A 14,035-nucleotide genomic window follows, 5' to 3' on the forward strand; every position below is an offset into this window, starting at 1 on the left:
ACATACTTTTGGAATCACCAAGTCAAAACTTTCTAACTTCTGTCTCTCTCTGGGAGACAAGTCAGACTCAAGAGTATTGCTTTAGTGGCAAATACAGAAAACTGGTGTTACCCAGAAAAACAGAAGCAATTAGAATGGTTCCAATACTTCCAAACTCCACAAAGAGGACGTGCTTTCCTTTGCCCGTTCAGGGTTTCTTCTCTCCTTTCTCTGTTTAGTCGTTCTCTTTTTCAGTTTCCATCATATCTTGCCCCCACACACCACTGGAATCTCAGAAGTTGCTTCTTTCTCCTTTCCATCTTTATTCCTACTTTCTGGGGTAGCCAATACAGCATGTCACCATACGGCACTGTTCAAAATGCTCCTCTATCACAATTCTGAGTCTGGTACTGGTGGGTCTGCTGAACTCAGTCAGTTCATTTTGAAAAAAGGTCAGTAAGCAATGAAAAGGTGGAGGCCTTGAGGCCAGAAGCTTTGAATTCCTCAAGTCCATCATCTTTTCCTAACAAACTGGCTAGGCAGTGGAACGTCTAAGAGCCTAGTAATTCTACTCAGTCCTTTTGTCTTCTTGCAGGACCTAATGACATCATTATGGTCTCTAACACCTTGAAAAGGTTTTATTTAAAACATGTGACAACCTTGGAACATATGATGAAGAACTCTCACATCCAGTTACCAAGGTATTCAAGAAAAATAGTCTAGACAACGGTACTGAAGTTGGAGGGGGGATATAGACTGTGCCTCTGTACTCAAATCGTATCTAGAGCCTTGAAATGCTGTCAAAGCTGTCAAGTCCCAGTTTCTCTCAGTATTTAAAAGCTTTAAACTACTGAAGCACACCTTAGAAAGCAAACTGTGTGAAAATACTTTTAAAAGAGATGCTTATCAAATCTCCCTTACTTACTTGCATTGTTTTTTTCCTGAGTGGTATCTGCATCAGTGTTAGAGCTGACAGATTGACTGTCTGAATTTTTGCTGCTGTCACCTAACTTTTTAAGCCTATTTAAACGTTTATCTGTTTCTCTGAGTCCATATTTGCTATTGATAACAGGAGCAGGCGCAGGCAGTCCCACTCTGGATTTAAAAGCACCAGTTCCCCGCCTGAAAGAGAAAATAGCACAGGTTAAACAAACGGAACACACTTTCTTATAACAAGCTTAACTGCTGAGGGTACTTGGCTACAGGCTAACAGATGTGATGAGCTGCTGAGGCCTTAACCACCACTGGAAACTCAAGACTAGAACTTACAAAGGAAATTAAGAATCTATCATAAAATAAACTCTAAATACATACTTAAAATAATAAAACAACTTGTTATGACTATTACCAATTGTTAGTTACCTGAGAAACTACTGGACCTTGTAGAGTCTTTCTTTCTTTCTTTTTTTTTTTTTTTTGAGACAAGGTCTTATTCTATCTCCTAGGCTGGAGTGCAAGTGGCATGAACATGGCTCACTGTAGCCTCAATCTCCCAGGATCAAGCAATACTCCCACCTCAGCATCCTGAGTATCTGAGACCATAACCATGTGCCACTACCATCAGCTAATTAAAACAATTTTTTTTGTAGAGATGGGGTCTCACTATGTTGCCCAGACTGGTTTTCAACTCCTGGGCTCAAGCGATCTTCCCAGCTGGGTCTCCCAAAGTGTTGGGTTTACAGAAGTGAGCCACCACACACAGCCCTTTAATAAACATTGCCAGATGACTTTGTCAAAGGAATAGAGCAAATCAACAGTCCTACTAGCATGGTATGAGTTCCTATGTCTCCACACCCTCACCAACGGAACACTGTATCCCTTAAATTTGGCCAAAGTGATGAATGAAACTGAATACCCAATCTTGTTTTCATCTCCTTGTTTACGGCCATTTTTTACCTGTGAAGCATCTCTGCATCTCTTTCTCCTTTACCTTTTTTTCCTATTTGACTATGGAGCTTTTTGTTATTAGTTTTATTTTTATTTTTGAGACACAGTCTCACCGTGTCACCCAGGCTGGAGTGCAGTGGTGTGATCTTGGCTCACTGCAACCTCCGTCTCCCAGGTTCAAGTGATTTTCCTGCCTCAGCCTCCCAAGAACCTGGAATTACAGGCATGTGCCACCACACCTGGCTAATTTTTTATTTTCAGTAGAGATGGGGTTTCAGCATGTTGGCCAGGCTGGTCTTGAACTCCTGACTTCAGGTGATTCACCCGCCTCAGCCTCTCAAAGTGCTGGGATTACAGGCGTAAGCCATAGCACCCAGCCTTGTTATTAGAATTTTAACTCTTTGCTATATATGTACTTTATTTTCCTTCGGAATATCATTTGTCTTCTGACTTTACTTTGGCCACTCAAAAATTTCCGGATTCACCATTCTTTATGTCTTTCAAAATGATCTCCATTACCCCAAAGTTAAACATATATTCTCCCAAATTTTCCTAACAGTTTTATATCTTTTAAATTTAGATTTTTAATCCATCTGGATATTATTTTGTATATGATGTGATAAAGAGGTCTAACTTGGTTTCCTTCTAGAAGCACAATGAATTATACCAACATCATTTATTAAAGAAATCGTGGTTTCTCCAAGTGTGTTATTCAGATCTCATGTATACTTTTGCCTTTACTTCAGGACTCTTCATGTCCTGTTTTAACTATTTGTCAATTTCTGGGCCAATATCAAATTCTGATCAGAATTATCTCTAGTAACTTACTATCTGTTGAAGTCTTTCCAGTTTTCTTTCTTGACTATCATCAGATATATTTTCACATAAGTTTTAAAATAATTTTTATCAATTCAAAAAATAATTCCGAAACAACTCATACATTATTAACTGGGAAAAGTGTAATGTTTTTATGATTTTTTTTTTTTTTTTTTTTTTTTTGAGACGGAGTTTCGCTCTTGTTACCCAGGCTGGAGTGCAATGGCACCATCTCGGCTCACCGCAACCTCCGCCTCCTGGACTCAGGCAATTCTCCTGCCTCAGCCTCCTGAGTAGCCGGGATTACAGGCACGCGCCACCATGCCCAGCTAATTTTTTGTATTTTTAGTAGAGACGGGGTTTCACTATGTTGACCAGGATGGTCTCGATCTCTCGAACTCGTGATCCACCCGCCTCGGCCTCCCAAAGTGCTGAGATTACAGGCTTGAGCCACCGCTCCCGGCGCTGTTTTTATGATTTTAAGTCTTTACAGGTAAGATTCCTCTTACTTAGGTTTTATTTTTTGGTTCTTCTTTAGATTTTATGCTCTAAATTTTCTTTTTTTTTTTTTTTTTTTTTGAGACATAATTTCACTCTTCTTGCCCAGGCTGGAGTGCAGTGGCGCCACCTCAGCCTCCCAAAGTGCTGGGATTATAGGTGTGAGCCACACTCACCTGGCCTATGCTTTAAATTTTCTAGAGTAAAATGTATAGTACTTATGAACATATTACAATTACTACTGTCAGTATATAGCATAGCCCAGAAACATGCTTCAAATGTCTCCTGGAGAGTCTAGCGTGACTCAGTCTCTCTGTACACACGACTCCATCCACTCTGACTTCTTTACGGAGCCTCTTCCTTTTACCCTCTGCCTCTCAGCACACCATGTGTGCCCCTTTCACACCATGAACTGCCCTCACAGCTGGCACTATGCTGGTCTTGTTTGTCCTGCATGTACTTGGCCTAACATCAAGTTACTGTTCAGTTAATATGTAATCGATAACTGAATGAGCTCCTAGACTCACTTTCCCAGCTAATTTCTGGAAAGGCAGAAACAATTTGGTGTTTCCCAGATTTTTCAATACCATATGCAGCCAATCTTCAAATCAAACTGCTCAGTCTGACAATAGCCATGGCAACTATACTGTATCATGCTGTTCCATTTAAAAAGGACTTACACATGTTTCTGTTTCTCACACTAACCCTGTGGAGTAGGTAGAATTATCCGCACTTTCACCAGTGAGAAAACTAAGGCTCATGAAAGAGAACTAATCTGCTCAAAGTAGATGGCTCTACCTGCAGTTCTGAATCAGGGAAAGAGCTGTTTTGGTGTTTGGAATCCAGAGTATGTGGTTAGGTGTTTTCAGGAAGGCCTCCAGAAGCATCATCATATTTATTTACTCTATTCATTTGTTCGCCAAATATTTATCAAGGACTTACTATGTGCCAGGTACTGTTATGTATTTTGGGGACACAGAAGAAAATGAAACAGATACAAGTCCCTGCCTTCATGAAGCTTATATTACATTCTAATGGGAAAATAACCAGAAACCGGCCAGGTGGACCACTTGAGGTCAGGAGTTTGAGACCAGTCTGACCAACATGTAGAAACCCTGTCTCTACTGAAAATACAAAAAATTGGCTGGGCGTGGTGGCGCATGCCTGTAATCCCAGCTACTTGGGACGCTGACGCAGGGAAGTGCTTGAACCTGGGAGGCAGAGGTTGCAGTGAGCCCACTTTGTGCCACTGTACTCCAGCTTGGGCAACAAGAGTGAAACTCCGTCTCAAAAAAAAAAAAAAAAAAAAAAAAAGGCTGGGCGCTGTGGCTCCCAGCACTTTGGGAGACTGAGGCGGGCAGATGACAAGGTCAAGAGATCAAGACCATCCTGGCCAACATGGTGAAATCCCATCTTAACTAAAAGTACAAAAATCAGCCAGGCGTGGTGGTGTGCCTGAAGTCCCAGCAACTGAGGTAGGAGAATCGCTTGAACCCAGGAGGCAGAGGTTGCAGTGAGCCAAGATCATGCCACTACACTCCAGCCTTGCCACAGAGTGAGACTATCTCCAAAAAAAAAAAAAAAAAAAAAAAAACCCAGAAACCAATAATTATAGTTAACGTTTATGTATTAACTGTGTTCTATTCTACATGCTTTACAGGAAATAACAAATTTAATCTTCACATCAACCCTACAAAATAGGTTCTGATGTTATCCCTATTTTACACATAGGGAAATTAAGGCACAAAGCAGCTAAGTGACTTGCTCTATCCTACATCACATAGTTAATGAAATAGTTTCAAGATTCAAACCCAGGCAGTCTGACTTCAGATGACAGGCACTTAACTGTTAATGCTATGTTTCCTCTACAAAATGATTCTGAAGCATTACTGAACCATAAGTTAACTAACTACTTTATAGATTAAAGGGTATTCTGTGGAATGGTCAAAGATCTAATCAACACGTGAAACAGTTTTTTTTTTTTTTTTTTTTTCAGATGGAGCCTCACTCTATTGCCCAGGCTGGAGTGTAGTGGCACAATCTCGGCTCACTGCAACTTCCGCCTCTCGGTTTCAAGCGACTGATTCTCCTGCCTCAGCCTCCTGAGTAGCTGGGATTACAGGCGTGCGCCACCATGTTGGTCAACCTGGTCTTGAACTCCTGACTTCGTGATCCACCCACCTCAGCCTCCCAAAGTGCTGGGATTACAGGTGTGAGCCACTGTGTCCGGTTTCATGTGAAACATTTTTATGTAGAAAAAGATAAATTTTATGTCCCTCTCCCCTGGCAAAAATTCAGCAGCACTAGGAAGTGGCTTTCTTCCACCCCTTTATGGCAAGAAGCCCACTCAACACTGGGAGAGAGATGGCTACAGTAGCACTGTGACTCTATGACCCTGTCCACTCTGACCACACAGACGGAAAGTCTCTGGCTATCCAGAAAGGAGGGACACGGTGACTGCGGAATCTGCCCATTGTAACCCCGAGGCTGGCTATTTGCAGGTGTTTTAAAGTGTGAGAAGTGACACTAATAACGTTGATTGTATCTGGAAAAGCAGTATGAAGGGGAAAGAACGAGGACTCTGTGAAGTCAGGCTGACTGCGGCTGATACTTACGTTCTGGTCCTTGCAACGTGGTACCTCCTAGCTCTCTCACAAGTACCTGTGAGAACTAAACCAGTTGGGGTGAGCAATGCCTGGCACAGTGCAAGGTATGCGAAATGGACTCCAGGTTTCCTTGTCTGTGGCCTGGTGGTCTGTACTGCCTTTGAGGGGAGTCTTCCTGCAGCTCCTGCCTGCCTAAGCCTGTGAGGCTCCCTTCATGCTGCTCTCATAGACAGAAGTCACTGTAATGAAAAATATAAACTGGTGGTCCTGCCAGGGCAGATTTGGGGGATTTCCTCTAAGGATTCCAGGACTCTTGATGAGACACAAAAAGAAGTTCCTTACTGAGTGACTAACAACAGGGAACAAATCTTTAAGAACTGTGAAACCAAAATTCCAGAAGATACAGCTTGGTAATCACAAGATGACTATGGTGAACTTCACTTGACATTCTGGGTTGGGGAACCCCCAACTCTACCACTGCGTGTGTGCACGTGTGTGAGCTACTAACCATTCTTTCCTCAAGCACTGTATTCTGGCCCACTCTTAAGCACTGTATTCCTTAAGTACTATATTCTGGCCCACTCTTAGCCACTAATATTAAGATTTTAGGCCGGGTGCGGTGGCTCAAGCCTGTAATCCCAGCACTTTGGGAGGCTGAGGCGGGTGGATCACGAGGTTGAGAGATCAAGACCATCCTGGTAAACATGGTGAAACCCCGTCTCTACTAAAAATACGAAAAATTAGCTGGGCGTGGTGGCACGTGCCTGTAATCCCAGCTACTCAGGAGGCTGAGGCAAGAGAATTGCATGAACCGAGGAGGCAGAGGTTGCGGTGAGCCGAGATCGTGCCATTGCACTCCGGCCTGGGTAATAAGAGCAAAACTCCATCTCAAAAAACAAAACAAAACAAAAAAAATTTAAAGGGAAATTTAAAATGTATTTAGGGACATTCCAGTGTCCCTAAATAGTTGTGCAGCATTTGACTTTGTTCATATATACTGCACCAGCTGCTATGCCACAGAACATAAAGACTATTTCTGTATTTAAACAATGAAGAGATAATGTGAGTTCAATCCCAATAATCAGGTTAAAAAAATGTTTAGGCTGAACATTTTACTTAATACTTTACCTTTCGCAAGTGTAACACTCGCAGAACTCATTATTTTCTCCAAAGAACCCATCTCCATAATAACAAGAAATTTCTTCTCCAGGTTCAATATCTCTCAGAGCCTTCACACATGCTGTATCTCGACCAGTTGACACAAACTAAAATAAAAGTAACTCAGTAAGAAACTCACACCTGAGGCAAAAACAAAATACTTGAATAATTTTTTTTTAATGCTTACCTTACAATTAGGTCTGCAATCTGAAAAATGTCCAAAAGATAAAGTCAATTAACTGTTGACAAGATCTGAAACACGAACAATTACAGAAATCTGAAATAAGCTTTCCAAATAACTTTACAACTTCTGATAGGAGTTTAGGTCTCAAGTTCAACTAAAGGAATACTTATTTATTTTAATAAGTTTGTGGGAAAAGTTATAGTTCAAATTCTCCTTTAAAGGAAGATAAAAGTTTAAGTGACGTTGACAAGGCCATCCTAGCAGTCAGAAGGAATGCCCAACACTAGCGCCAACACCTTGGAAATACAGCTTACCATGGTTTATAAACGCAGCAGGACCCAGCCAGAGTTGAGCACAGTTTTTCCTTGTGGAATACATGACACTGAAGTCGTTTTCTCCATGTCTAAGTAGCATGTTCTCCTCAATTTCTGAAAGTTCGGCAATACAACCCACCAGTAATTCTATTTTGTCATTTCGTTTCCTATTTAAAATATGTGATGTTAAAATTACTAGTAATTAAAAATAGTAAGGCTTCTTTTAATAAAATAATCCTGACCAATAAGTATCAGAGATGGAAAAGCCCTAGCTGTCCACACTTTAGTTAGCTCACTTGGATCCCTACCTGGCTATCCCTCTCTTCTTCCTTGGAGCCCCACAGCCTTGTGCCACGGTTACTTGTGTTCCTATCTGATCCCTGCAAGAGAATGGAAACTCAACCAGGACAGGGACTATGCTACTTATGTCTCTGAACCCTCTAGTGTGGTGTTTTGCAGGCAGAAAGTACTCAAAGACTTGTGGCATTGAATTAAACTTTCTGACTGCTGGATGAAGCAGGCAGGAACCCGTGGCAGTAAGCGTTATGAGGATCCAGAATTGTGGTGCCACTCTGTAGAGCACACCATCCACTAGGAATGTAATGCTAGCCAAGTTTCCAATCTTAAATTTTCTTTTTCTTTTCTTTTTTTTGAGACAGAGTCTCACTCTGTCACCAGGCACCAGGCTGGAGTGCAATGGCGCGATCTTGGCTCACTGCAACTTCCACCTCCAGGGTTCAAGCAATTCTCCTGCCTCAGCCTCCCAAGTGGCTGGGACTACAGGTGCACACCACCATGTCCAGCTAATTTTTGTATTTTAGTAGAAACAGGGTTTCACTATGTTGGTCAGGATGGTCTCAATTTCTTGACCTTGTGATCCGCCCACCTCAGCCTCCCAAAGTGCTGGGATTACAGGCATAAGCCACACCGTGCCCGGCCCCAATCTTAAATATTCTAGCAGCCACATTGAGAAAGTAAAGTGAATACAGTGAAATTACTTTAAAAATATATTTTAATTCAATATCCAAAATACAATTTCAGTAGGTAATAAACAAAAGAACTACTAATGGGAATAAAATTTAATATGAAATCTGATGTACACAGCACACTTACAGCGCTTCTCAATCCAGACTAGCCACATTTCAAGGACTCAAGGGCTGGTGGCTACTATACTGGACAGTACAGCTCTAGAACCCTAGCTCTCAAACCTACACACCCATCTGCAACACAGAGAGCCACATAATCCAACTAGCTCAATATAGCCTGAGGTAAACAAAGTACACTAATGCACACACAATCACTCCAGAAGCCTGGCAATAAGGTTCTTTCACCTATTCAATTTTCAGATACCTGATACCCAAAATTTTTGCCGTAAGCACAGGAGGGTGGGTACGTGAGGAGCTACATGTTTTTCCTGGGAGATGACATAGGGAACAGGTATGACAGGAAAGAAGATACACTAGTATATTCTCTTTCCTCTGTAACTATGATCCCTCTTAGCTGGGCTCAACTCTGTTTTTTGAGACAGAGTCTTACTCTACTGCCCAGGCTGGAGTGCAGTAGAGTGATCTTGGCAGAAGCCTCTGTCTCCTGGGTTCAAGTGATTCTCCTGCCTCAGCCACCCAAGTAGCTGGGACTACAGGTATGCACCACCATGCCCAGCTAATTTTTGTATTTTTAGTAGAGACGGGGTTTCACCATGTTGGCCAGGCTGGTCTCGAACTCCTGACCTCAAATGATCCGCCTGCCTTGGCCTTCCAAAGTGCTGGCATTACAGGCATGAGCCAACACCCTCTGCCAACTCTACTATTTTTACTGAAGCTGGCATATATATATATATATACACACACACATATATATATATATATATATATATATATATATGTATGTATTTTTAAGCAACTAATGCTTTAGGGAGGTTTCCACCCATTAAACTAGTATCATTAACACTTTACCTCCAACCTTTCTCCTAGGCCAGTAAAAGACTGTGGAAGCCAGGTTATCTAATAATAGTATCCACAACCCTTGAGCAATCACATCACTGGGCAGATGATGTGATCCAGACTCAATAAAGGTAAAATGAAAAGCAATTTGGCCCAGTGACGGAATTTGGTTTCGAGACTTCTACTTTCCCCATTCTGACTCCAGCTGATGGGCCAAGGCAAAGGCACTGCACCAGCTACTTCAGGGTCAACTCTGCTTCATTCCTTACCGTGAATATCTTAGCACTTTAACAATCAATTAAAAGAGAACTTCACATAAAATTAAGGGTTTATACTAGTAGAATAGTTACCACTCTTTTGTTGCAACTATTTTGGCTCCATTTTGTTCTGATGAATATCTATTGCATGGCAATATTTCAAATCCACTGTCAGTTGCAAACATTCGCAAATAAATAAATACCTAAAACAGGAAAAAAAATTGATAATGACTTTAAATAGTTTACCCTGCTAGACTTTCTCAGAATTATAAAAGCAAACCACATGCAATGATGAGAATGAAATTTAAGATCTAGCCTGGACAACAAAGCAAGACCCAGTCTCTATAAAAAACATTAGCCAAGCATGGTGGCATGCACTTGTAGTGACAGCTACTTGGGAGGCTGAGAGGAAGGATCACTTGAGCCCAAGAGATGGAAGCTGCAGTGAACCATAATCAGTCCACTGCACTCCAGCCTGGGCAACAGAGCAAGACTCTGCCTCTAAAAAAATCAATACAATAAACGAGAAAAGTGAGATTATTCAGGCCCGGTGTGGTGGCTCATGCCTATAATCCTAGCAATTTGGGAGGCCAAGGTGGGTGGATCACAAGGTCAAGGGTTTGAGACTAGCCTGGCCAAGACGGTGAAACCCTGTCTCTACTAAAAATACAAAAATTAGCCAGGTGCGGTGGCGGGCACCTATGATCCCAGCTATTTGGGAGGCTGAGGCAGGAGAATTGCTTGATCCCGGGAGGCAGAGGTTGCAGTGAGCCAAGATCACGCCACTGCACTCCAGCCTGAGCGTCAGAGCAAGACTCTGTCTCAAAAAAAGTAAGATCATTAAGTAACAACTAATGTTACTAAAGAGTTTCAAATTTCCCAATTTTTCTGATTTTGCAATATTTGCATTACAGTAACTAGCTGAACACACCTCTAACCAAAAAACTGATAATCCTCCCATGGGCATTTCCTTTGAGTGTCATGTCAGTGTTCAGAAAGTTTCGTATTTTGGAGTGTTTCAAATTTTTGGGTTAAGGGTACACATTCTGTATGACTACCTAGTAGCTTGTTTTTCTAAATGCTCACAATGAATTTCACTTCTATATGACGAAGTTTTCTCTCTTTTTTGGTCTTAGAGACAGGGCCTTGCTCTGTCTCCCACAGCTGGAGTAAAGTGGCATGATCTTAGCTCACTCAGTGTAGCCTCTAATTCCTGGGCACAAGCAATCCTTCCAGCTCAGCCTCATGAGTAGCTGGAACGACAAAGATATACACCACCATGCCCAGCTAATTGTTTTTTTAATTCTTATTTTTTTTTAAAGATGGAGTCTTGCTATGTTGCCCAGGCTGGTCTCGAACTCCTGGTCTCAAGCAATACTCCGGCCTTATCCTCCCAAAGTACTGGGATTACAAGCATGAGCCACTGAGCCTGGCCCAGTTTTCCCTTTGGACTGTCATCCAAATGACTGTGTTACAAGATCTTCAGATTGATTAGTTTCATGAAAAATTTAAAATTTCAGTATTAACTAACATTTAGGGTTTTAGTTTACTTCACCATTCTTTTTTATTTATTTTTATTTTTTATGTATTTATTTTTAGGCTGGTCAAGTGAAGCAGTGGGAGTGGAGAAGGAACAAAGAAATCTGTAACTGGTTGTAAACACCACTGCACTCAGACCAGCCTACTTCACCATTCTTATCCAAATAGGTTAACAGCATCAGTTTAGTAAACTTACATGTTCTTTGAATAATTTCTCCTGCATTTTATTCTTGTTGAGGAAATAGTGCCGTGCCCATTCGCCTGAAGTCAAACATTTGAAGGCTTTCTCTAAGTGTTCATCTTTCTTAAAACGTTCAATTACTTCCTTTAGTTCTTCTTGCCTTCCTTTAATAGGCCGAAATCTGAAAGAAATCAAAACAATAGGTTATTTGCCACAATCCTTGGGCCACTGATCCATCTTAAGAGATCTTGAGAAAAAGCTAATACTCTAAAAACAGCCATGGTTATCAGAGCAAAGATCTAACAGAAGAGATCAACAATCTACTTACTACTATTCGAGTAATACTGATCACCTGGATATGTAACTTCTCTTTTTTCAATCTGTTGTTTCAATATTTTTACTTCACCGTTATTAACTGTGAGGTGAGCAGATGATTCAAACAAAAGCTGTCTGATTCACACTTATACTAGCTGTCAACTTTGGGAGATATAAAATCAAAGATCTAGAAGAGGGCACATCTAACTGAGAGTTAGAATGACAAGAATCTTAAAACATGCAAAATCAAGCTGAAAGAGTACCAAGCAATGAATTTCAGAAGTATGATGATGCAAACAAAACCATGCCATACACAAAAACATTCTTTATGTACACAGTTAGAAAAAATCTCAAACTAAGTATTCCAACAGGTTTTCAAACACAACTTGATGTTCTAACCACCCATGTCAAATTCATCTTTGGTAACTGCATTCAGAGACAAAAAGAGTGCAAGTATAACTCTCATGGTGAAACTGCTATACTGGTAATGTAGGAAAACTAATAGGGTAGAGTTTTTTTGAGACTCTGTAGCCCAAGCCTGGAGTGCAGTGGTGTGATTTCGGCTCACTACAACCTCTGCCTCTCAGGTTCAAGTGATTCTCCTGCCTCGGCCTCCCATGTAGCTGGGATTACAGGTGTGCGCCACCATGCCCAGCTAATTTTTGTATTTTCAGTAGAGACCACATTGGCCAGGCCGGTCTCGACCTCCTGCCCTCAAGTGATCTGCCCGCCTCAGCCTTCCAAAGTGCTGGGATTACAGGCGTGGGCCACTGCACCCGGTCTGCTATGGTGGCATTTAAAAGGCTTCTATTACAGAATCAGCCATAATGATGACTTCAGAATATCACACCATTAGGTCTATATTAACGCATGACACATCACGGTCCAAGCAAGACAAATTTGCGAACCCCTCATTCTAAAGCTGTGTTTTCAGTAAAACACGTGTACTATAAAGTTACTCACATCTTAATTTCAAATTTTCTTTTCATGTCAATTTCATTAGGCCAATTATTCCAAATAAAGTTTTTATTAAAAACAACAACAAAATATCCAACAGAAAAAAGAAATTACAAATAGCAATTCAAATAAAATACATTAAGAAAAAATATTAGTGGTTCAGGAGGAAAAAATCTTTATGTGTCCTAGTCTAACATTTAAAACTGTACATTTCATAAACCTGAATATACTAAAATTGAGGTAAGATCTAGCACAAACTCCAGCAAAGGAAGCATTTGGCAGAAATTTTTTTCCTAGAGAGGCTATCATGCATGCATTCATAGCATTTCATTAAGATTTCAAGTCACAGTATTTCATCAAGGATTATTTATCAGGTGCTGTGTTGGGTATGCAGCAGGATATGACGTGCTATGGTGAAAAATACAAGAGAATACACGGCCACTGTTCTTAAATGAAAAATTTAATTGGGACTAAAAGACATATATGCATCAAACAGTTAAGCCATCAATATGCAAATGCATGTTAATATGCTAAAAACTACATTCCTATAGCACCGAAAAGTATGGAAGTTATAACTAGGGCGTAAAATGTATGTGGGAAAGGTTTAGGAAAAGCACATTACAGTAGGGAAGAATCAAAAGGAAGGAAGTGTGAGGGGAAGTAAGATCTTAAGGCTAGATTCAAATTGATGACCAGGGTCAGCTAGTTAGCAATAAGAAAGTTAAGTACTACAATCAGGAAGAGGGAAGACATGAGGTCCAGAACAGGTATAATACTGTTTACTGGACAGGATCACTGGAAGACTTCAGGTGTACTAATGCATACTGATACTACCAGGAACTTACTAGGTACAGACACTAGTTTCAGTAATCCTGAATTCTCACAACTATTAGCAGAACCACCTGAGAGTTCAAACACATCCTAGAGTTAATAATACTGAAGAAATGAACGGGGCCCTATTTTCTATTTTCAATCAATTGGTATATAAGCCTTACAGACAGATGAATGCAAGTCCTTTAAACAATTCAGAATGTCTTACTAGGCTGTCAACATATGATGTCAGAGAGCCACCATTAAAATAAAGATTTGTAGAATTGGGAAAGCATCCAAACACCCATACTAAACTACCTGTAGCCATCACAACTGATTGTCAAGATACAATCTCTAAGAAATCCATTCTAAACCATTCTTGCTGCAATCCAACACTACACGGTTATTCGCATACGAAGGACAGATAAGACAACAAAGCAGCTCTTAGCTAAGGCACGACCTGTCAAGCATTATGAAATATGAAATGGTGAGAAACACACATCCCATGTTTTATGTGGCAATCAGAAAAGCAAGAGTTCATTTTAAGTAAATGCAATAAATTATCCATGCCGTTAAATGACAGGGCTATAA

At 40.8% G+C, this 14,035-nt stretch overlaps 1 protein-coding gene across 4 annotated transcripts in view; it reads right to left on the reverse strand.

The window, feature by feature from the left end:
- The window catches only part of KMT5B (lysine methyltransferase 5B), a 59,971-nt gene that overhangs the window by 11,120 nt on the left and 34,816 nt on the right, over window positions 1-14,035 (reverse strand). For all 4 annotated transcript variants that reach the window (XM_039470796.2, XM_039470797.2, XM_010351925.3 and 1 more), the window contains 6 exons: window positions 11,378-11,543; window positions 9,736-9,845; window positions 7,443-7,609; window positions 7,132-7,151; window positions 6,915-7,051; window positions 905-1,101 (listed from right to left, as the gene is read on the reverse strand). In XM_039470796.2, the coding sequence (XP_039326730.1) occupies window positions 905-1,101; window positions 6,915-7,051; window positions 7,132-7,151; window positions 7,443-7,609; window positions 9,736-9,845; window positions 11,378-11,543 (797 nt within the window). The remainder of the gene's footprint in view (window positions 1-904; window positions 1,102-6,914; window positions 7,052-7,131; window positions 7,152-7,442; window positions 7,610-9,735; window positions 9,846-11,377; window positions 11,544-14,035) is intronic.

This window comes from Saimiri boliviensis, chromosome 6 (assembly GCF_048565385.1).
Source record: "Saimiri boliviensis isolate mSaiBol1 chromosome 6, mSaiBol1.pri, whole genome shotgun sequence".
NCBI classification, from domain to species: domain Eukaryota; kingdom Metazoa; phylum Chordata; class Mammalia; order Primates; family Cebidae; genus Saimiri; species Saimiri boliviensis.